General features: G+C 35.9%; 1 protein-coding gene and 1 pseudogene across 1 annotated transcript in view; one reads left to right on the top strand and one right to left on the bottom strand.

The window, feature by feature from the left end:
• Positions 1-25,709, bottom strand: part of ADGRL4 (adhesion G protein-coupled receptor L4) — a 108,058-nt gene that overhangs the window by 36,495 nt on the left and 45,854 nt on the right. The window contains exons 3-7 of the mRNA XM_047085466.1: positions 13,803-13,955; positions 6,327-6,397; positions 5,144-5,323; positions 4,845-5,028; positions 3,442-3,558 (exon numbers count right to left, since the gene is read on the bottom strand). Coding sequence (XP_046941422.1) covers positions 3,442-3,558; positions 4,845-5,028; positions 5,144-5,323; positions 6,327-6,397; positions 13,803-13,955 — 705 coding nt within the window. The remainder of the gene's footprint in view (positions 1-3,441; positions 3,559-4,844; positions 5,029-5,143; positions 5,324-6,326; positions 6,398-13,802; positions 13,956-25,709) is intronic.
• Positions 23-504, top strand: LOC124516226 (transcription factor BTF3-like; annotated as a pseudogene).

Below are 25,709 nucleotides of genomic sequence, written 5' to 3'. Positions count from 1 at the left end.
GTGCCATTTCCACTCCAACAAGATGAAAGAAAGTATCATGAACCAGGAGACACTCGCCAAACTGTCCAGCTGTGCACTGGGAGAGGAACTGCTTGCTTAAAGAAGGTGGTTCACAGAAGGGCAACAGCAGATGATAAAACACTTCAGTTCTGCTTAAAGAAGTTAGGGGTAAACAATGCCTCTGGTACTGAAGAAGTGAAAATGTTCACAAACCAAGGAACAGTGATCCACTTTAACAAGCCTAAAGTTCAGGCATCCCTGGCAGCAAACACTTTCACCATCACAGGCCACAATGAGATGAAGCAGCTGACAGAAATCTAACCCAGTGTGTTAAACCAACTTGGTGCAGACATTCTGACTAGTTTAAGAAGACTGGCTGAAGCTCTGCCCACACAGTCTGTGGCTGGAGAAGTACCATTTGCTACTGGAGAGGATGAGGAGGAGAATGAATTTCCAGATCTTGTGGAGAACTTTCATGAAGCTTCCAAGAATGAAGCAAACTGAACTGAGTCAACTTCTGAAGAAGATAAAACTTGAAGAAGTTATTAGGAGCTGCCTTTTCAATCTTTTTTCTTTAAGTTTATTTTTATTTATTTTGGGAGAGAGCAAGTTGGGAAGGGGCAGAGAGAGAGGGAGACAGAATCCCAAGCAGGCTCTGTGCTGACACAGCCTAATGTGGGGCTCAGACTCACAAACCTCGAGATTATGACCTGAGCCAAAATCAAGTCAGATGCTTAACCGACTGAGCCACCCAGGTGCCCTGGGAACTATTTTATATTATGACTGCTTTTTAAAATTTTGTTCACAGATCTGATAAAATCTAGATCTCTAATATATTTAAGCCTGAGCCCCTTGGATACCACAACTATTTTCAGTGTTTGTTTATACACAATTCACTCTTTGCAGCTAATGAAGCTGAAGAAGCCTGGGAATAGAGTTTGAAACAAGGTTAATTAAAAAAAAAACAAAAAACAAAAAACAAAAAACAAAGAACCGTGATACAAACCTGAGTCCTTCCACATCACAATATCACATTAATGAATAATATTTTTGGATATTGCTATGGGTATGTGAGCTAGACATTGCCAAAATATATCATGATTCATGTTTTCTATCTTATCTAAAAAGGTATCACAAGAGAAGAAACATTGCTAAGAGGTTGCTGAAATCTATGTGTATTAGGTAAGAGTATTTTCTTGAACTGTCAGCTTAAGAAAACTTATATGAAAGAAAGAAATGAAGTAGTCTCACATGGTTGGGCTAGTGACATCATGAGGACTCCGAGTGATGGCAACTAGTCCAGCCTTTGCTGTAGACCGACCAGGGCCTGAAGCAGGATCTGAAAACCTCTGAGGTCAACTTGACCCTGTCTGGTGGATGACCCTTTCATGTCGCAGTGACTTCTCAGAAGTTGCAGTAGGAGGTGGTCCAAAACCAAATGAAGCCCCGAAAAGGTAAGATGGGTTTTTAAAGTCTGTTAATCACTCCTTTCCTTTCTCAAGGAAAATATTTAACATTAATTTTTGACTTTGGGTAAAATGTGATTCTTGCTGCATAGAATGCTTCCAAATCCCTTTTACCTCTGTTCTGAGTACTGTTTCAGTATCTGTCCATTCTCCTCATCTGAACCTCTTCTAATTCTTAGAGATTTCACACTAAATCTCGGCCTGATCTAGCTTTTAAGTCCTTTATCAGGTATGTACCTTCATTCAGTAAATGAGGAGTTTATTTACTAATGACAGGAACTAAAATTCAGCCTATAAAAAAGATTAAAAATCTACCTGTTTCTCCATAAACCTTCCTTATTTTCCTATGAATGACACTATGCAGATTTTAACTTGAAGCCTGTGTTTTACTAATGGGTTTTTATCGGTAAATGAATCATCACATGTAGACATCATAAAGCAGGTTTTATCAGTTTGTTAGACTTGCCCTTATTTTTAAGATACAGCCTTTAAGGAGATCAAATTTTCTCCTCGTGTTTTGTTGAGAGCTGATATTATGGTCTCTTTCAAGTGTCAGAGTTTGCATGTGTGATCTTCAAATATAACAAAGCTATCATACATTCAGGCAGGATCTCTTCGAGATATTAATTCCATGACAATTTCATCATCTGTCGCTATAATAAGTATTGTCAATGGCTTTATTCTCAACTTTTAAACATTACTCAAATTGTTTTTGAAATTTCAACAGTTAACACAGTCTTTGGATTTGCTCCTAAAAATTATGTGTGCTTGGTGAATTAGAATATGATGTAATAGGGTAAGAGCCTTGAGTTCAATGGTAGCATGGCCTAGTTATTTTTTCTTTGTTTTGTGACCTTCCGTGTCTTACTATTGTATAAAAATGACAAGAAAAAAAAAAAGAGGATAATATCAACAGATTAGGAAAAAATCCCATATTAGTGTCATACAAATTTTTTTAAAAGATATTCTTCTGAGAATGAATGTGCAGAATGTTAAAAAAATAAAGACACATCCATTTATGAAATGATGTCTATAAAAAACCATATGTGTGTTATTAAATATGCTTTTCATTTATATTTATGACCACCCACATATTCTTTGAGAAGCTATTATAATTCATGTCTTTTCTAGGTACTATATTTTGGCCTATATGAAAACAAAAACAATTCTTCTATTGGCAGAGATTTTTTTTTTTTTTCCCAAGTGCGTTGCATTAAGAGTGCAGATAAATGGTTAAAATAGCTGCTTGCTTGCCTTTGGTTAGGTGACAAAGATAAGCTGGTCAGGGTTGATTTCTTTGTTAACTTCCTCCCTACTAGTACTGGTTCTGTATTGTTTGTTGATGTGCATGGAGACAAATCCATTAACTTCATTGTGCCTTTGCTCTAGTAACCATAAAATGAGGAAATTAAGTTAGATAATCATCAAGTCACCTGCTGGTACTGGCATTTTCTGATTCCATTTCCTAAGAAAGCCTGCCAGTTGAAAAGTTTACTGTACAAAGACCAAGAAATGACAAGTGGGAAAGAAATCCAAGCCTAAACAATAACTTTCTGTCTTTCTGAACATTATTTGTCTTCCTCACACACTCACAAATTCAGTCTCCCAATGAGGAATATGAAGGATTGCTGAAGAAGAAATATTAAAAGAATTCTATGCAAATTATAGCACCTATGACTGATGAGAAACAAGGAATGAAATGACAGTTCCTTTATATATTTCATTAGAATTTCAATAATATCAGACAGTTTCAGAGATTGGGCATAACACAAGATGGATATAGATACTGGCAGCTAAAATTCTCACCACGTATTTATATCAGAATGAAAATCTCAAGTACAAATACAGAAATTCTGTATAGAAACATCAAATATTTTCTATAAGAAATCACATGGGTATATATGATATAATCAAAGGCATGATAAGTATTTATTGCAAATCACTGACATTGAATACAAGACTATCAAAGTCTTACCATATGAATCATATGCAGCTTTTCTCTTTGGAAATATCTTTATATAATCTCCATCCACATTCATATGGGGATGAATATATTTCATGTGATTTGAATCAAAACAGAAAGCTTTGAGAGCTGAAACAAAATCATGAAAATCATAAATTCTCTGAAATTAGTTTAATCAGTGTATTCATTTAGTTAGGAACATCGTTATCCATCATTATTGTATTTCAACTTTTTTATGGTAGGTAGAATGAACACATTCTGAACATGCCTGGACCTTGTAGTTTATATCTAAAAATCTAACTCAAGTTTTAACTTTCTAATTTCACCATAGCACTCATGGTTTAATTTAATCTTTATTGGATTAAATGAAAGACAAAATATGTATGTACACCAGGGAGCTATAAACTATAATTACTAAATCAAAGATAAGCAACCACAATGGTATAGAGGACGGTATCTATAATTTACTATATGGAGAGTGATTGAGTTAAATTCTCGAGTGATAATTTCTTTACCTGGGGTAGTTCACCTTTTTTATGCAAGAACATCACAGAAATGCAAGGCTCCTATATATTAGTCATAAAGCTTGCTACTTTAATTTTGAGTAAGTGGTAAGTCATGATATAACAGAGTGATTTTTGCTTACCTGCTGTTGCACAGCAAGATGTCTCCCAGACAATACAATATAGATGAATGCAATGATTATCAGAAAATATACTTTGTTTCCTCAGAACAACGTTATAGGCATCTTCAATTTGATTCAAGATTCTGAATGTTGCAAGTACGAGATTGCATGAAGGAGGAAATGTTCTAGTTTGCTATGCTGATTGTTTCATATCAGAAAATCTGTCTAGAACTGTCTTTGGTCAAGGTAGACCCTAAGAAGTCCTGAGATGACTAACTCAAAATGACAAGGGAGTATTGTACTCTGAGCATTTAAATGCTAAATAGCTCAGGAATAGGATAAGGTGCAGAAGGTACGAAGGAGGCAATGGTTAGGTACCCATCCTTTTGATTCATACTTCATTCATATTACTCTTGCAATGTGCATTGCCATTAGCTTCTGCATTGATCAAACAGCTGCCAATTCAATTAGCTGTATTTTATTTTTTTATAATTTTTTTTAAGGTTTATTTATTTTTGAGACAGAGTGAGACAGAGCATGAATGGGGGAGGGTCAGAGAGAGAGGGAGACACAGAATCTGAAACAGGCTCCAGGCTCTGAGCTGTCAGCCCAGAGCCCAACGCGGGGCTCGAACTCACGGACCGCGAGATCATGACCTGAGCCAAAGTCGGCCACTTAACCGACTGAGCCACCCAGGCGCCCCCAATTAGCAGTATTTTAAATACATTCCCTTTTTAGAATGGCTTGTTTGGGAAACACTATTGTTTTGAAATTGACCTTGGCTTCTTACCTATATCACTTGAATTAGTATCGAACTGAGTGGTCTTTTGGAAGTTCTGAGCTATCCTTAAGGTAGCCTGTTCAGTAGCATGCATCAGTTTTGTAAGATGAGTTCTTCTACGATTCGTAGGTAACTTGTCCCAAACGATAAATGTGTCCTTTTGAACAAAATTATTCACAGTTTTTACAAATTCCTGTTAGAAAAAAAATAGTGTGTCTTTTAAAAAAATGTTGGAATCTTACATGAATCACAGATGTAAGGGAAAGTTTAAAGCTCAGTTATATTGAGTTAAAGCTCAATATACTTACAGTAAGAGTTGAATTAGAAGGAGTGTCCTTGGTTGAATTAGTGCTATTCATGTCACCCAGTAATGGGGATGATTCAGCTAATATTTCTATATATGTAATTATATCCATCGGTGAAAGATCTTTCACAGAATTTCTATAGACTTCTTGTAGTAGAGCCACAGGTTCTTTTATGTGTCTAATCTGTACAAAAATGAGTCCAGAGAAAAGAAACCAAATTAGAGTAGTACTGGAGCTTTTCAAGAATGGCAGATTTATTCTAAGTTTATTTTTCTTGTGCTATGTATTAGTAAGTTATCAGACTACACCTAAACCATAACATGCAGCACTAAAATTTGAAACTATTTACAAAGGGTGACCAAATAAAAAGCACAGAAATTACTTTAGAAAAGAAACTGCATGCTTGAATTAATAACCTTTAAACATTAGCTTTTAAAAATTCTGATAAATTATAACTTAATTTGAATTAGATTTTAATCAACCCGAGAAAATTCTTTACAATGTGATATATTGGAAATTTGCTTTTAGTTGATTGTTAATCATGTTGAGAGTCACACTTTCAATCACATGACAATAATTTTGTGAATGTCCTACTTTATTTACTCTTTGAAATATTTCCTTTGAAGTACAAAACCTAGTTGCATTCATTATGTCTTCTTAGAATGTGGGAGTGGGCCTGGGGTCAAAGTGTGTTTTTACTATTTTATTCATCAACTTTTTTTGTATGTTAAAATTTTTTTTCCAGTATACTAAGAGTGAAAAAGTAATATATGTTAAATATCTAAAAGTCTTCAATGCTTTGGGGATTTTCGAATTGCTCCTTTCTATGACTCAAACAAATTATTTAAATCTCTATACGTAAATACAAGAAGATCAACTGGTTGTTACTTTTTTTTAATGTTTATTTATTTTATAGAGAGTGCTAGTGCAGGGAAGGGAAAGAGAGAGGGGGACAGAGAGAGCCCCAAGCAGGCTCCACACTGTCCACATGGATCCTGATACGGGATTTGATCTCACGAACTGTGAGATCACGACCTGAGCTGAAATCAAGAGTTGGATGCTTAACTGACTGAGCCACCCAGGTGCCCCTGATTGTTAATCTTTTTTACATGTGATGCAGGAAGGATTTTAACTGGAACCAAAATGTCAAAATATAATAAATTCTTAATACAACTAGTTTACTTACTTTTGTTAACATCTTATCAATATTTGCAGCAATACAGGCATTATCTAGATGGCAGTCTGCACTCACATTTTCTGTAGAAGAAAAAAGAGTATATAGTAAATGTTTAAAAATACTTTTGTCCTAAGATGACTATATTGATTCTAATAACTTTGCTCCCTTATTTAAATATTAAAAACACATTCTTAACACTTGAGTTCTGTTTTCATTTTTTGTTTTTTCATTAACATTTATTTACTTTTCATTATTTAAAGAATCTTACTCATAATAAAACACAGTGTTTATTTTCATTGCATTCGCTTATTTTTCCTTATTTATTTCTATCTATTCTTTATTTTTACTCAATAAAGTACACAATATTTTATGGCAAAATGGAAGATTGTAGTCACCCTACAGAACAAAGCATGTTAACTATGTGAAACATATGGTGTACCTCTTCCATTAAATAAAGCAATAGCTTTTCTTATTTCATTTTATAGACAATAAAGGAATACTGGAATATTTCTTAGAAGATGCAGTTCTTTGTATACTTCACTACTGTGCAGTATTATATTTTATACAGTTCTTCGATAATACATAAAATTTCATCATATAATTTACCTTGGCAGTAAGTGCCATCATTAGGCGTGAACTGAGATTTTCCTGTGGATGTCTGATAACCTTCCTTGCAGGAGCAATTATACCCACCGTCCACGTTTTCACATACCGCATGATCACCACAGGCAGCTGGTCCACTGCACTCATCTATATCTGGAAATATTTAAAAAATTAAATTTTTATTTAGTACTTACACAGTTGCTACCTTGCTGATACAATATTAGGTATGGTTAATGATTTCATATCAAATTTTACAGGAAAGCAATGAAAATCCCATCATTTGCAGAATGACAGAGCAAAGGGCCGCATATCATTTTTTTAAACCCTGATTTGGCCAATCCATTTTGAAAGTGTATTAAAAACCGCCTTTCATGGAACAACCAAACTCTTGAATTATTTTCTGAAAAGAATGAGTCATCCCCAAAGCCATTAAATGAATTTCTATCATTGACAATTTTAACATTGTCCTAGTTTAATAAAGAACCAATTTTTAAAATACATCAAAAATTCTTTGTTTTCTAGTATTATGCTAAACTCAGTTTAGGGTAATCTGGAGGATAAAAAAGAATAGCCCACTTTTTTCCCAAAGCTTCTTGTTTGCAAGTAAGTTATCCTAAAAATTAGCAGAATGTGTGATGTGACTCCTTTAAAATTTTACCACAACTTATTTATTAATTTTGTCCAAGTTATATTTTACTATGATTCTTAATACACAGTCATCATAGATAAAGTAACAAATTGTGCAGAATTAAGTCTTAGATTTTCAGTAGCCATATATCAAAGTCACAATAAAAATGTTAGGTTTTAAGCTCACATAATTTATATTCTTAATTTAAAATTTTACATACTGCAGTGAAATATGTCTTGAAGTTATAAATGCAGTATAAATACTCTGCCAGTAGGCAGAGTTCCAATAGGGAATGCTTCCAAGGAACTGAAGAGTCCAAATCATTACCTTAAACTAATGCAAAGATTTTTGAGTTCTCAGCCTGGCTCTGACATCTTAGAGATACTCTGTGTTAGATTAATGAATAAGCCTGTAATCTTAAGTATAAAATTTGATTAAAAAAAAACCTAATAGAGTGCCACAATACTCTTTGTCATAAAAAAAGGGGGGGTAGTAACCACAGTCCAATTTAAAAAGCCATCTAGCTAGTTATCTTAAAAGTAGCTGATCCTAACTTCTCACTTCCAAAATGTAATGAAGGGACAGGATACCATTAAAAATTGAACCACCCAAAACTGGAACTGACAGTAAGCCTCCCGTCAGTTCTTGAAGAAACTTCCATTAGCCAGAAAGGCAATGGTCTTAGAATTAAGACAATTCACAGGCCTGAAAGAAAAAAAGGATGAGAAACTCCTAATTCTTCTGTCAAGTCTGTATATTCATAATCTGTATGACCCAGGAATCCAAGTATACTACCTTTAAAGAAACAGGAATATCGTCCTGGTACCCTCAAGCTCTTCCTCTCATTTCTGCATATGTGTGTTTAAAGACTGCCACTCTACACACACACACACACACACACACACACACACACACACACACAAAGACAGAAAATAAAGTAGGAGATGAGCAAAAGCAGGTTGACTCTTAAGATTTAGTGAACCATCCACTAAAGGATTCCAGGTTAGGGTAAAGAAAAGAAGCCAGGTGGAAGTGCAGACTAGCGTTATTTTTAATGACATCAATGAAGTGAAAAAAATATGTATAAGAAAACTAAAGAGTAATTCTTTCTGGATCATGGCTGAAGAAGCAGCATGTACTGTATCCAAATAGGATAACACCCCAATGAAGATGTGACAGACCCATGTGATATCATAGATAGAATCATTTATTTCATGAATAAGAAACTTAGGTTCTCTGAATGCCCATGTTATACATTTTTATTTTATTTTATGTTTTTAATTTTTTTAATGTTTACTTACTTTCAAGAGAGACAGAGAGACAGAGAGAGAGACAGAGAGATAGTGTGAGCAGGGGAGGGGCAGAGGGAGAGAAAGAGATGAATCCGAAGCAAGCTCCAGGCTCTGAACTGTCAGCACAGAGCCCGAAGTGGGACTCTGATTCACAAGCCATGAGATCATGACCTGAGCTGAAGTCAAACACTTAACCGACTGAGCCACCCAGGCACCCCATGCCCATGTTTCATATTTTTAGATGACTTATATGGCTAACAGGAAATGAGGTATTGATTTCTCTTAATTTTAAAATGATTTAAAGGTGCAACTCTTCTTGGCAACTTTGTCCCAAACCCAATGTCTAAGCAACACAGAAATCTTTGCAAACTCAATTTCCACCCTCTCTTGTGCATTTTGGACACAGGTATATATAACGTTGGTGTTCGTAACTGACGGTGTTTCAGTTTTTCCCTGTGCATCCTCCATGCCTGTGGTGCTTCTTGGGGTCTCTGCTCTAGTTCAAGCCTTTCTACCACCACGCACTTTGCTAGCTATCATCCCAGAATGTCAGCCTTGGATCATGTAGGGTATTTCAAGCTCTAAGTTCACCAAGTGACAAAATAGTAATCAAAAATAATAAGGAGGTAGTAGCTTGGGAGACCAGCATTCAAGATTAACATTATGAAAATTTTCATATTCTGACTCCAAATGTTATACAAGAATATTAATTAACCTACCAAAGTAATCCTTTAAAAATCTTAATCATCCCATTAAAGGACTGTTTTCCAAATTATTTATACTTTTCTTGCTTATACTTTTTGTTTTTATAACTTATTTACTCAAATGTGTAAGTGCAGTTGGCTGAATTTGACATCCTTCTCACTCTGTGCCTTGGTAGTAGAGTTTATTGGATCTAACCTAATAATGGAGTGTGTGACAACTGGCTATGTACCAGACTAGTCAAAAAGCTTCTACTAGTGTCAGGATATCCCTCTACGCCCCTTGCTACCTAGTAATGTAGAGAGAATCATCAGATATTGAGAGTATGCCATGCCCAAATAAGATGCAACTGGTTTACCAAAATGAACGTGATATTTTGCAGTAAGACCTACACTAACTTCTCTAGCATTCTCTTGCAGGGCCTCATTAGCTGAGATCTAATCAAATCACTATGCGTCCTTCTTACAGGTAAAGGCCCTGCAGAGGATCTTAACTCAAATTCTAGCTGTAATACTCATTAGTTTTGTGACTTTGGGTAATACCCTAAAAAATACCTTTTACTTCAAAAGAGTTCTTTTTTAAAACAAATGAGGAAATGGACATGAAGGTGTTTTGAACTAGTGCCCAAGATATAATAGGCCCAGTGATTCTATTCAGACTGCATGTTTTCTTAATAGCAGGAGCCCTGTGAATATGTAAGTTTGGAGAAAACAGATTGATACTGAGTGTCTCATTAGACTGCCATGTCTTGGTACTCCCCAGAGATGTAAACGAGGAAAAGAACCCCCACCTCAGCTTAATAAAAGTTAAATTGCTACTCTGGAATTATTTCAGTCAGGCTAGAATTGGCATACCATATTTAATAACTGATCGACTTTTTCCACCACCAACCTAACACTGGGCTTAATACTAATAAGGTGATTTTGCCAAACGTAAGCACATCATAACAATCGTTTGCTTGGTTTGCACATCAAAAAATTCACTTGGTACTTTTTCATTAGTGAGGTTATGCTTGTTTTTCATGTCTACAGTGAGCCAACCCAACAGTGTTTTATCATAATCTTCTTTCAAAACATGATCATATGATTGTTTTGATTCTTACAATTTTCATCAATAACTGATTTGTCTAACGTTTAACTCACACACTGCGAGGAAAAGATAAAATGTTCAATTACTGAAAGTAATTTGTGAAGACAAAACTGGATGTTAATATTATCCAAAGCCATAAAAAAATCTGAAATTATCAGCATACCCAAGGCAATGCGACATAAAAAATTACAAGCAGTAAACGCTTGGTCTTAAGCACTTAGTAAATGTGAAGCTTTTAGGTTCTACTCATTTGGCCTTGGGAGAACCACTTTCCTATTGGATGCCTCTTTTTTCCCATTTGTGAAATGCAAGTCTGGAACCAGGTCTCTTGGGAGGAAGCTAGGTATCTGAAATTCTGCTTTACTGTAATTACAGGGGAAGGCAAATACACAGGACGCTAAATCTGCCTCAAATCCTTTTGCAACAAAATGATCTTATCTGTGGCCGATAGTATTTGAACATAGACTGAAGGCAAAGAATTTTGCTTGGGTCTTTTCTTGCCCTGAATTGGAGTTTTTCATTATTTATTTTTAGAGATTCCTAATGACTATAATTACCAGGCATGTCAAATTTAAGGATCAGGTAAACTTTCAAATCAGAGGCAACATAGTACAAGGTGATACACTAATGTAAAAGGAAACAGAATTATAGTTCTCTGTTCAAATTCTCCTGAAGATTATCATAGTGCACAATGAAAATTACTATAGGACTAGAGAAAAAAAAGATACAACTGTTCTACTTCTCAAAAAAGCTTAATCCTTAAGGACAACAAAATTGGTGAGAAATAACAATGTTCCAGAGAACGAGTTTTTCAGTGAATAATCCATCAAATGAAACAGGTAGAAACTGAAGGACTCAATATTGGGTACTGGGTTTTAATATAGTTCTTGTGTTTACTGATTGCTTAAAATAGCTAAAAAGGGAATTAGCCAAAACTTAGGGGCATTCTATAGTATCTCAATAATAAATGAGTGTTGGGAGAAAGAGTCATAAATTACAAATATGTTATACCTCCATGAAACGTTGGCATTCAATCATCTTTGTGTGTATGTGTTTTCTCTGTGTCTGTGATTCAATTTTTTTCTAATATAGGAATTCTCTACTTGTAAGAAACACAAACAGACACAGCGTTTTGTGAATTGAAGCATATTAAAAGTAAAAATGATCAGATGAAAAGACAGATGTCTTCCAGAGACAAGAGGGAATGGAGAACATAGTTAAAATTAAGTGATTAAGATGTTGTGAGTTATATTTCTTCACTAACTGGAACGTTTCTAGTAAAGCTTACAGAGCTACATAATTAGAACTTAACTACTAAAGCTAAAACACACATATGCATAACATTCTAAGAAGACAAGCAACAAGAGCAGAGGTTTGAGAATATCAAATGGTGAGGTATTACAAGTTTTCTGGGGAGCTTCATAGACTATATCCTGAATATACTGTAAAGCTATATTCCAATAAAATTTTTTGCTGCAAACACTAAAAGTGAAGTTATCATTCAATTGTCTCATATTTTAAGTCTTTTATGCCCTTGCAAAACTTGATCCTCTGCACTTGCAAGATTCAGATCAATGCATAAGATGTAGATGGCCACCTGCTTTAGCCTCCTGTAGCTTTCCGGATACAAGACTGTGATTCTAATCCTCCTTTTACCTAAACATGTGAATCAGAAGTAGCCCTCATTTACTTTAGAGATCAAATGAGGAGAACAAACTCTTTTCTGTTTTTATAGCGGAGTAAATGTTATGAACCACAGGTACATGAGACAGGATAATTTCTTTGATGGAGACATTTCACTGATGAAGTTTCTTTGAACACTGTCTCCTAACTTCTCATGTGTTAATAAGAACATAGCTAGACTTCTCCTTAGCTCACTAAGGAGAATCTCAGTAGGGAACTAAGCAAAGCTTTAGTGTGATGTAGATTAGCCTGGGTATCTCTCTTTTAGCTAACTGTGTAAAGTGAAAGCAGCACATTACCTTGGCCATGTTGCATATAGAGTCATGAGTTCTAATAAAATATCTTCTCTTGGCCATGTGATTTCACTCTCAGGGTCTCAGTTCATGTATTCATTTTGCAGATTAGTATCAACCATAATTAATTATACTAGTTGTTGGTAAATTGGACAGTGTTGTATAAACCGTGATTAAGATGATTTATAACTTACTTTCAAAGTTAAAAGTCTTTGGCCCCAGAGAATTTGCCCCTGAAAATTGTTCAACTTTTTGAATTTCTGAAGCAATCTTTTTTTTCTCAGACTTTAATCCAAATTCTATAGGATCTGATATATCAAATGCATGACCAAATTACAACAGGACAGTAAAAAAACTTCTAGATACTCTCTTCAGACTCAGAATAATATTTCGCTTAGGGATTTAATTGAAATTATTATCATCATTCCAGAAAACATTTTAGTAAACCTGAAATGATTTTCTAAATAGGACTCTAGTGTTCAGAAAAACTTAATGCAGATCTTAAGTGTAACTACCTTTCAGCTGACAATACTAAAAGCAGTAGAACAATTCTTTTATTTATTTATTTTTAAAAAAATGTTTATTTATTTATTTTGAGAGAGACAGAAAGCGAGAGCAGAGGAGGGGCAGAGAAAGGGATAGAATCCCAAGCCGGCTCCATACTGTCAGCATAGAGCCCGATCTGACAACCATGAGACCTGAGCTGAAATCAAGACTCGGACGCTTAACTGACTGAGCCACCCAGGCGCCCCTAGAACAAGTCTTTTACAACTAATGCCTTTCTGAACATTTTCTGAGAAAATGTAGAGCCCATCTCAGAGTGCATATTTATAAAAGCATCAATATCTTGCCATGCAAATCGTAGTTTTCTTGAATTAACATATTATTCTCAAGTGTGAATATTTATCCTGTGGTTTGCCACCACACTAGATTTCATACTTTCATGATTTTTTTTTTCTTATGAACTGCTTGATTTTCTCCCCTGATTTTTTTTCTTACATCCTTAGATAAATATTCCATAGTAACTGATTAAACAGTGTTAGAAGACTGAAAGAATTAATGAAATTTCTAAAAGTACTGCACATCTAGGGTACGCTCAAAGACTGGCAGAATTTGGTTCAAATATTATTTAATCTCTGGAGGTAATAAGCAATAAGTGAGAGGTACCAATTTTAAGTTAGGTAGTCAAACTTACCTATGCAGAGGGTTCCGTCATTTGTGATAAACCTGTCCTGGTTACTGCTGGATCTGAAACCAGGTGCACACATACAGTAGTAACTTCCCTCTGTGTTAGTGCAGTTGGCATTTTCACCACAGGACTGGGTCAAATTTCCACACTCATTATCATCTGTGGACATATCAATTTAAAACATTATTTTTATGTAATTGAAATTGACTTCTAATATTTCCTACCAGGATTTGGGAATTGTGACTGTTAAACAGTATAAGGTAATGCGATGTCAATTTCTAGGAAAAATTAATGGTCCGATCAACATTCCACCCTGTGTTATTCTTATTTACAGTGGGAAGCCTTCTTTGTTGTTGCAAAGCAAAATAGAATCTCTTATTTCTGAAACACGGAACATAGTTATCGGATGTATACTGGGACATTTTCCAGATTTTATATGAAATTTAATTATAATAATGGCAATACATATATACTCATTTGTAAATTTATAATTCTCTTTATAATTAGTCAAAAGCATATCGTAAGTTAAAAAATCAGAGATTACAAATTGACATGTTCTAATCATGTACCATTTATCTTTATTACTTATTCCCTAGAAGAATTTCACATTACTAGGTTTCTTCACTTATTCATTAGTATTTTTATTCATTACTATGTGCATTTTATTGTCCTATAGAAGAGTACACAAATACAAAAAAATTATATCATGGTCCAAGGTTTTGCCTAAAATATTGTAATACAATTTATCAGAAAATATATAGGTTCATAAGCCTTTTGTAAAAATTAGAAAGCAAATTGATATAATCTGTCAAGTAAATAAAACCAAAAGTATGTGCTTTTCCATAGTGATCATGAGGGGCTGGAGGAGACAGAAAGTATTTTCAGGTAGCACTAAATCTTGCTGTAGGTTGAATTATGTCTCGCAAAAAGATATGTTCAAGTCTTAACCCTGTGTCTTGTTGACTATGACTTTATAAACAGGGCATTTGCAGATGTAATCAAGTTGAGGTTATACTGAATTAGGTGGACCCTAATCCAGTGACTGGTACCCTTAAAATAAATTATATGGGAAATGTGGACATGAAGACACAGAAGAGAAAGCTATGTGAAAACAGAGGAAGAGCTTGAAGTGAATGTAGGATAGATAAGTATTGGGTAGAGAGCAGGAAGGTCACTAACAGGAAGGCAGAATGGTGGGCAAAGATGCAAGCAGAAGGTCATTGAAACATTTCTGAAGGTACAGGGAAGCCTAATTGGGGAACATAGAGAAAAATCATGAGGGAATTGTAAAAACTAAGTTGGAAAAATGCCTTTGATTTTTACCCCCCGTTTCTATCAAACCAAATTTATTTTCTTTTTAAAGAATGAATTGTTTAACATTTAATTCACACACAGGCTATTGCAGACATCTAGTGATGACTAAGAGTTGGAGAATTTTCCAACTGTTTTATAAATATGAATTCACTGAATCCTTACATAAGCTCTAGGAAGTAGCTGCCATTGTTATGCTAACTGCTGAAGAAAGTAAGGACTAGAGAGAAAAGTAACTTGCCAACATCACACAGCTATTTATTTGCAGAGCCAGGTAGTTTGGTTCCAAAGCCTGTTCTCTTAACTGTTGCATCCTGCTGCCTCTATGAGAATTATTTAAAAATGCCAAAATGTATAATAAGAATTCATCAAATGAATTATGGGTCTGTTTCGCAAGATGGAAAGATATCGAGGTAGTGATTTCAGAAGGAAAATGGAAACTTTATTCAAATTCTATTTTTTAAAGTTTATTTATTTTGAGAGAGAGAGAGAGAGAGAGAGAGAGAAAGCAGGGGAGGGGCAGAGAGAGAGGGAAAGAGAAAATCCCAAGCAGGCTCCACACTGCCAGTGTGTAGCTGGACGTGGGGCTCAAAGTCACAAACAGTGAGATCATGACCTGAGCTGAGATCAAGCATCGGAGGCTTAACCGAATGAACCACCCAGGAGCCCCTGCATTTCATCTTTAACTTACATTTTATTTCCACTTCCTCATTTTCAAACATTAAGAATATAAGTATAGAAGTTAACATATGGCAGACAACTAAAGATGAATTCCTCTCTTTTTTCAAAAATGACTACTATGGACAGGTCAGGTAAGATTTGCAAATCCCATTTATATGCTTTGTCATTTTGAATTATTATATTAATTATAATAGACTAACTGCTATAAATGTATCCAAACATGTAATGGCTCAGTACAATAAAAAGATTATTGACTGCTCTAGATAGACACCACGGTTAGTGTTCAGGTAATTTTTCCACAATCAATGGTTCAGGGACACAGGGTGTCCTGTGTAATGTAATGACTCCACCACCCCAGAGGCCTTCCAAACTTTCTGTATTGATCCAGGTAGGGAGCTAGGGTTGAACAGAGCATAAGAGAGTCATGGGTCATGTCTGTAAAAGTCATCTATCACTCAAACCCATGAACCTGAGACTGATCTGAGCCAAGATCAAGAGTCGGACGCTTAACCAGCTGAGGCACCCAGGTGCCCCCATATTATGGAACTATTAAAAGATGTTATAGAAAGAGAAGGAAATAATGTCATTGATGTCTTTTCAACTCCCACCTAACTGCAGGGCAGTTTGCTGCCTTGTGGTTTTCAGGAGAACACCTTTGTTATGATTTATTTTTTATTTTATAGAGACAGAGTATAGTGTGAGTGGAGAAGACAGGCAGAAGGAGAGAGAGGCAGACAGACAGAGAAAGAGAGAATCTAAGCAGGCTACACACTCAGTGCAGAGCCCGAGGTGGGACTTGATCTCATAACCCTGAGATCATGACCTGAGCTGAAATGAAGTTGGAAGCTTAACTGACTGAGGCACCCAGGAGCCTCCAGCGGAAGACCTTATAAAACAGGGTGTATGACTAACATTACTGCCATTCACTGAAGGCTCCCAACGAACCAGGGCACCATACTAAACACATCATATACATTATCTGACACACATTTTAATCCTCACATAAACCTTATGATGCAGACATTATTCCTATTTTACAAACAAAACTGAAATATAAAAAGTTAGATTACCTTGCCCAAAGGCACACAAACAATAAGTGGCAAAGTCTGATTCAAGCCTGGACCATTCTGAATGTTGAAATGATCTCATCTTTCTTAAATACATTATAAAAAGAGTTCATAGTGGTAACAAGCTCCCATTTATTGAGTGTTTATTATGTGCTAGTCACTGTGATAGAAAGATTACTGTAAAATGGAAAATACATTGTGACTAACTCAGAAGATTGTCAAGAGGATTAAAGAAATTGATGTTCAAACAATGCTTAGAGTAGAGCCTAGCATGTTTTAAGCAGTATATACAGGCTGCTAATGTCTTTATTATTTGAAAAATAATACTCCTACCATTTTAATTGCTAGAAATTTGTTTGCACTCTGCTTAAGATTCTTAACAGCTACTTGGTCATTAGCATGTAATGTCATCCCTTCTCTGTGTAGAGGGAGCTTCCAAACTGTGGGAACCAGTTTAAATCACTTATCCTTACCCATCTATAACAATAAAGATATTTGTAGGGGCACCTGGGTGGCTCAGTCAGTTGAGCATCTGACTTTTTATTTCAGTTCAGGTCATGATCTCACGGGTTGTGAGTTTAAGCCCTGCACTGGACTCTGCCCTGACAGTGAGGAGCCTGCTTAAGATTCTCTCTCTCTTTCCCTCTCTGCCTCTCTCTCTCAATCTCACACAGACTCTGTCTCTCAAAAATAAATAAATAATTTACAAAAAGAGAATCTCTAAGTTCTCGAAATTAGTTTTCCCATAATTCAGTTTCTAAAATTTCAGTAATTTAATGCTGCTCATTATAATTCTTTGAAAGAACGCTGAGAAGAAAGAAAGAAAAGAAAAATCATTTGTAACTCCATTACACAAAGATAACCACTCATCCCTTGAGGCATTTTTATTTGAAACATAATTCGGATGCAAAATATCTAGTTTTGTATATGGCTTTACATGGTACCATTATATTAACATTTCTCCCCCTAGGAATTACATGTTATTTAAGTTAGCTGAAATATCAACAAGATGGTGTTATTTCATTTTATGATGTGGAAATATACAGTTCCCTTAAAAAAAAGATCTCTGTGAACAGACTTTTGAATATTTGAGACCTGATCTTGACTGTTAACGATGAGGTCCAAAGCTCAACAAATATAAGATCTTAATGCCTAGTAGGATGTCCTACAATTCAGATTTATTTCATGGTAAGACTTGTAGGAGTCTGTGTTAGACTCCTTTCCTAGGCCCAAGGGAGGCCTGTTCCTAAAACAAAGGAAGCACTTTGGAGTGTCTTTTGCTCTGAGCACACCCCTAAGTTTCTACAATGGGCATACTACCATTTCAACTGCTTAAAAAAATCAGTTCAAGAGAAAAACCAGTCAGCCTTCGAGAAGCAAGAACATTGTCTCTAATATCTAGAGCAGGGCTAGGCCAGGCCTTGCACCTAGATTTGTGTGTGTGTGTGTGTGTGTGTGTGTGTGTGTATTTGCATCAGGCCTCTTTCTACCTTACCTTAATAGACACCGCTCTCTAATCCCTTGTTCACTGAAAGCTCTAACCCCCAGCATAATACCTGATTTATTCTTGTATAAATAGGACAGAGCAGCAAGAGAAGAGTTTTGAACTCCCCTGAGAGGCCAACAACTCAGAGATAGATAAGAACAAAGATTGAGCTCTCAAAACTCTCTACTCTATAGGCCAGGTAGGTGACTCCACCAAGTGTCAGATAACAGAAGGCGGTATGGCTTGTGATACTGGGAAGTACATACTTTACCTAAAGGATTAACATTTTTAAAAATTCAAAAAGCATTTTAAAACACTTAGTTCATGTGTAGCATTTGGCTAGACAATTTGTCAACCCTTAGCTAAAGCATATGGAGGCTGGAGGAGTTGAGAAAAATTGCTGAGAATCTGACAGTAAAGTCAGAGAAATTTTGAATGGCTTTATATAAAGTGGGCTGAAGAGTTAATACTTTATTAACATGTATGTATTTAATTATTAATTTATTCTGTAAACAGAGATATCTTACACAACTCTAATGACAATATGTACATATATGCTCACAGAGCAAACATTTGTTTATGTACACATACAAAAAGCCTAGTTTATTAAAATTAACTGAGAGTAGCTCACAGATTGAACACAATCATCTAAATCAAGTAAAAGAAAAATACCTCATAACACTAGGTTTGATTCAATCATTTAGTTACTCAAATATTTATGGAGTTTCCTAGTTCCCAAATGTGAATATGGTCTATACTGGGAAATAAGTAAAAATTAATCAAAAAGTCAGGATATGTGCCCTGCTGTCAGAGTTCACATTCTAAAGCAAGTTAACACAGGAGCATATAATTGAGTTCTTATTAAAATAAAAGTTTCAATTTTTATCTCAAAATTTGACTCCTTTTACAGCATACTGGGAGAAGTTTATATTAACTTTAAAAGAAATTGTGCTCTCAGATCAGTTATTGGTAATATAGAGAACGATGAAGACTTTATCCCTTGTGGCCTATAGCTGAAAAATGATATGCAAAAATACAGAGAAAAAGGACTCACTAGGTCTGAGGTATTGGTAAGAGTCCAAGAAAATGAGACACTATATCAACTGATTATGTTTCTAAAAGTAAATTAAACATGGCAATATGTTATTGGACCTCAACACATTTTTAAAAGTCTTGGGTGACATTATGAATAGGCAGAAAAAAAGAGATTAACAATGAGTTTTGTGTCTTTCTCTACTGTGTGGTTTTGAGCACTTGACCTTTTAGCTTTCTTATCAAGAATTGGGAAATAAAAGTATTTTGTTATCTCTCGCCCAATCTTCTGGACTGGATATACAATAAGGACTAATTCCCTAATGGTCCCAGTCAAATCTTGTTTCGTAAAATAGCACTTATCTGGAAGTAACCTCCTCACTTCCCCCAAGATAGTGGAGATAGGCAAGAAATTATCTTTGTGAAGTAATATACAAATGTGAAATATTTAAATAGCCTTAAGCTTTCCAGTGTCCAGCTTCATAATAATTAATTCTCAAGGAGAAAGTTTCTTTGGGTGGATATCATATAGGAAAACAGAAGGCTGCTTCTTCTGTGCTCTTATTTCCATTGTTCAAATCAACTTACCAGTTATGCTACCCACTCTCTGGAACTCTATACTGAATCCTTTGTGTGGCATAATAAAATAAATATTTAGATTAGAGTATCACTTGAAAAGTTCACTGTAACACCATTAAGTGGGAAATAAAATTTTTAAAAGTTATAAAAACCGTTAAGGAGAAATAGTAACATTTTTTCGGCCAAAATTTTCAGTGGTTCATGTCTAACACACTGAGTTGAGCACTCCACACACAAAGGAGTGCTCATAGCCTGTTACATAACAGGATCCACGGCTACTGGAGAGAAGATGTACAAAGGCCCAAATTATTAGAATGTAGTGTGTGTAACAAATATGAGAGGTATTTAGCAGTGCAGTGGTAACTCAGGGGAATGGTTTCCTGGGCAAATTTTCAGGATAGAAGGGTGAAGGTTATTTGTAGGGAAGGTTTAGAAGAGGAGAGGATGCTGGTAACGGCAATGAAGTATAAGAATTTAGACAAACTAGGGTGCCTGGGTGGCTCAGTTGGTCTGACTTCAGCTCAGGTCATGATCTCACGGTACATGAGTTCGAGCCCCACACTGGACTCACTGCTGTCAGCACAGAGCCTGTTTCGATCCTCTGTCCCTTTCTCTCTCTGCCCCTCCCCCACTCATTCTCTCTCTCTCTCTCTCTCTCTCTCTCTCAAAACTAAAAAACGAAACTTAAAAAAAAAGAATTTAAACGAAAGGAGCCCCCAATAATCCTTTCAAAGGAAAGAGCTTCCCCAAATGTCTGGAAGCCTGCAGGAACAGCATACTTTATAGGAGAGCTAAATTGTTGAACACTGGGTATGAGGGTAGAGATGAAGAGCAAGAAACTGTGCAGGTAGGCGTGGCCTGAATTGAGAAAACACTTGCTAAAAATTTGGGACTATATTCAGTGGGTAAGATAATAGCCATCATCAGGTTTATGTATAGAGAAATCGGATTAGATTTGAATTTCAACGTTTATTTATTTTTGGGACAGAGAGAGACAGAGCATGAACGGGGGAGGGGCAGAGAGAGAGGGAGACACAGAATCGGAAACAGGCTCCAGGCTCTGAGCCATCAGCCCAGAGCCCGACGCGGGGCTCTAACTCACAGACCGCGAGATCGTGACCTGGCTGAAGTCGGACGCTTAACCGACTGAGCCACCCAGGCGCCCCAGATTTGAATTTCAAAACAGTTTTGGAAATATAAGGAAAAATAGCTAAGATCCAAGTAGACCCAACAGAACACTACAAGACATGAAGACCTAACTAGGGGCACCTGAGTGGCTCAGTTGGTTAAACGTATGACTCTTGGTTTTGGCTTAGGTCACAATCCCGCAGTTCATGAGATTGAATCCCATATCAAGCTCTGCACTGACAGCATGGGACTGGCTTGGGATTCTCTCTTTCTCTCTCCTTCCACCCCTCTCCTGCTCATGCTTTCTTTCCCTCTCTCACAATAAATGAATAAACTTAAAAATTAAAAAAAAATTGTATCAGCTGGATAATGGTTACATGTGGTTCTTTATATTATTATTTTTACTTTTGTGTGTTTGGATTTTTCATAATAAAATAATTTTTAAAACATTGGTGAGGATTGGAGACTAATAGGACATGAGTTAATTGGAGATACAGGAAGTAGGGATGACTCGCAGGTTCCAAATTGGAGGAATTTCACTGATAAACTGATCCACTTACCAGGACAGGGGGAGGCAGAGGAGGAGCTTCCTTAGGGGCTAAGGAGAGAGTTTGCTTTTGGACAAGGAAAGACTGAGGTGCCTTTAGGACATTTAGAAAGGAGTATTAACAGTTGGGCAGTCAACTATATAGCCATAGATTGTTTAATCGCCAGGTAAAACACAAGGCTTCCTCCTCTTCCAGGGGATGCATCAGAATCAAGAGCCTGGCATTTACTCAGCTCTAGTGCAAGAAACAAGCCTGCTGTCTTTGTACTTCTCTTTGGGTAGGCCCGCTCTCCTGACTCAACCTGCTTTGACCTCCATGGTTTTCATGAGTGTTGCTGTCACCTTCCTGCACTCTTGTTTTTCCTTTTGTTGTTGCTGTTGTTTCTTATATGTTTTTACTTGGGTTTGATCTTCCTACCAACTGAGTGATACAGCCCAGAGGTTAGGATGTGAGAGTAGAGGACAAGGACCAAGGAAGCCTTTTAATTTATATTTGTTCCCAGTGCTGGCCAGAAAAAACTTTGGGGTTCCACGTGGTTCAATCCAGCTTACCTGAAAACCACACAGGAGTTTAAAATAATACACAGATGCATATGCCAGAAAAATCCTCTTTTAGCATATTTTTGGGCAACTTGTTCCTGTGGTTGGTGGTTAGCTACTCATTTTGTTACCATGGGCTTACATTAAAAATTAGATTAGCATGATTTGTATCTTAATAATCTGAAAGAAGAGAGGAAACATTTTTCATGCATCCTGCTGGATGGCTCATTTTATTTAATTGTTACAATAACACAATGATCGCTATTATTTCTATTTTATGTATGATGAAACTAAACCCCTGATGGGCTAAATCATGCAGTTTAGAAAGAAAATCTGTTGTACACAGTTTTTATACTGAAGACTACCTGGCTCTATCTTACATCTCTGCAGTGTAGAGTGACGGGTACTTTGTCATAAAGTGTTCTTCTTTTTTTTTTTTTAATTTTTTAAATTGATTTATTTTTTATGTTTATTCATTTTTGAAAGACAGAGAGAGACAGAGCACAAGCAGGGGTGGGGTGGAGAGAGAGGGGGACACAGAATCTGAAGCACGCTCCAGACTCTGAGCTGTCAGCACAGAGCCCGATGCGGGGCTCAAATTCGCCAACCGCGAGGTGGTGACCTGAGCCGAAGTCGGACGCTCAACGGACTGAGCCACCCAGGCGCCCCATAAAGTGTTCTTCCAAACAAGGTACAATTAATGGGCATCTAATTCTCCAAACTCAAGAGTGCTGTGGAGTATCCAGGTAATGACACATTTTTGGCAACAAACCACATAATTGTATTACTTTCTGTATAATGAAGTTTTACTGGGTTTATAAGACACTGGCTTTCTAGCAGTTGAGCATGATTTTAGTTTCTATTCCATTTTTTAATCCATTGATCTCAGTCAGGAAAAAAATAATTAAAAAAGAAAAAATATTGTTCTCTTTTCCAAGCACTTGAGATATTGGCGGGACTCAAATGGATTCTAACAGTGTGAAAGCCACAGAACCTTAAGAGCGCATCACTCTTACACACATTTTCCCTCTGGTCATGATCTCCAGTATTGTTCCGTAAATTTGAACACTAAAATGACTATAACTATTATGTGATTCCTTGTGAAACAGGGCCTCTATGTCAACGGTGAAGCAATGGGAGAGGTTTTTTTTTGTTTTTGTTTTTGTTTGTTTTTTTCTCTTTTCTATTTCTCCCCCATGGCAGGCTGCCGGGCTTGTGTGTGTCCAGTGGCATTGGCAATTAATACTCTTCTCATCCCAATGCTCTAATGAACCGAGAAAAATCATCATTATCAGCCTCCTCAATTATGGACTGTCTTCGGTTTGTACTTATCTTGGGAATATTAAGGTTTGAAGCAACAAGTATCATTTCAAGGTTTTTGAAAGGAAAAGTATGCCTTCGAATACGGATCGGGAATTTTGCCAAGGATATGCATCCCCCTTCCAATGTATAGAATGGTTTTTGTTGCTGTTTTTGCATTTACTTATTTTCTGAAGGAAATGTAGCACTTACGAAAATGTTCCCATTTCATGCTATGATCATTTTTTGGCCCTTTGTCAGAGCTATTAAAACACATTTTAGAGCAAATAAGCAAAACCAAGTCTAAGCAGAGTAGGCAAACAGAAAGAAAACAAGCCATCTTATTTCTCTAGACACTGGAAACCACTTCTCTTGCTCATTGGCCGCAGAGGGTGCGATAAAAATCCTCATACATTTATTTCAGATTATGAATCAATGATTCTAATTTTTTTTCATTCTGTTGTATCTATTAACTATAATAGTAAAGATGAATAATACTCGTATAATCTTTCTGGTACTTAAGTGATGGTTATGAAATACGTTTTGAGAAACTAGTTTTATTGATTTTTGTTTCTAATCATTAAAGTAATACATATTCAAGGGGAAAATCAAATCAATGATAGAGAGAAAAATCTTACAAGCTCTTAGATACAAAAAAAGTCACCAGTTAACAAAGGAAAAATGATTAGAATAGTATCAGATCCTCACCAACATAACTGAGAGACAGTGGGGTAGCATGTGTCAGTTACTGGGATCAAATAACTGATAATATTGTTCTCTCTCTAAGCAGCTAAAGAAATCTTTTGCTCATGGGAGTGCAAAGCATTTGTAGAAATGCATGGATTCAGATATTAGATCACCCACCCATGTATTCTGTGTCAAGTAAACATTCAACATAGTGTTCTAATCAAATAGTAATGTATTTTGTATACAGGCCTCAATACAGAGGAAGATTAGACTGAGGTATAATAATGGTGGACAATCAACCTTACAATATATAAATGCAATTGGATGATGACTGTATGATTATGAATGTGTAAATTAAGAGATAATTAGGGTTCTTATATTTACTGAAATGAAAAACTAATAATACTAGGGACATAATAGGGTTCATAGAGTTGATATTACTTTGATCAAGGTGAGAATAGGGTACAGTGGGCAAGTAAAACACACTGCAGAAAAGAAATGTGGTTACCTAATTTTAGTCAAGCACAAAAATATGGATTTGATGATGAGTACCAGGAATAGGTGTAGAGGAGCAAGAATTTCCTCCTGACAAAATTTATTTTTGTCATCCACCTGTACATAGTATAATGATGATATGCTGCCTTCCATAACTTGTGATTGTAACTGTGACCTCAATATTTACCACATTTAGGCGTGACAAATGGTACTGACATGAGAAAACTATCAGTTTTGTCTGTATTTTTTTCTTTTCTTTTTCTTTTTTTTTAGTTAAACTAAGATTTTGCTTGTCTTGTGTCTGAGTAATATTCTTTCCTGATGCCTACATTGATGACCCCAACTTCACCTATTCTTGTACATTTTATTATCCATTCCTAGATATATGACTGTATTAATAGCTGAGAAAGAAGTGGCAAAAAACTCAAAACTTATTTCTCTACCAGCCAATAGGTGCATCTTGATGTTGGACTGGTTGATATTAAAAAATAGTATTTGTTTAATGCTCAAACCTAACTTATTTTTTAATTTTTGGTAGGTCAAAGCCTAACACTCATTTTTTAAATCCCTTGATCATAGTACAGGGCCCTGAGAGCAAAGCATGTGCAGAATTGCAGGCTATCTGCAATAAACATTTAATGCATCCCTAAAATGCCTCAGTTAGCAGCCCTTTGTCCTTCTCAGAGATTACATTCACTCTGTGTTTTCATCTTTTACCCCTGGGGACACTCCTACTTTTTTTTTTTCCCTCCACGCTTGATCTCTCTGCATTTTAATTCAATAGCTACTAGATATTCCTAAAGTCTCCCAACAATTCCCTAAATTAACTATGGAAACTTTAAATTTATTACCTTCCTCTTCAAAGATGACAACCATTTTGCCTCCCTCAAGTTCTTTTTATCTACACCATTATTTCACAAGTCCTTGTGCAGAACCATATTGAAGATATTGTTGATTCTTTCTCTCCCTGTCTTGTCCATCCAAGCATAAACTTTATCTTGACAATGTCAGAATGACACCTTTTTCTTTAGATATTTGCCATAAATCATATCAAACATTCT

Source organism: Lynx rufus, unplaced genomic scaffold (genome assembly GCF_022079265.1).
Source record: "Lynx rufus isolate CCGP_SWC_20201006 ecotype Redwood Valley unplaced genomic scaffold, mLynRuf1.p SCAF_2, whole genome shotgun sequence".
NCBI classification, from domain to species: Eukaryota; Metazoa; Chordata; class Mammalia; order Carnivora; family Felidae; genus Lynx; species Lynx rufus.
Note: the sequence above shows the minus strand (reverse complement) of the source record. Positions and strands in the feature narration are given on the sequence as shown.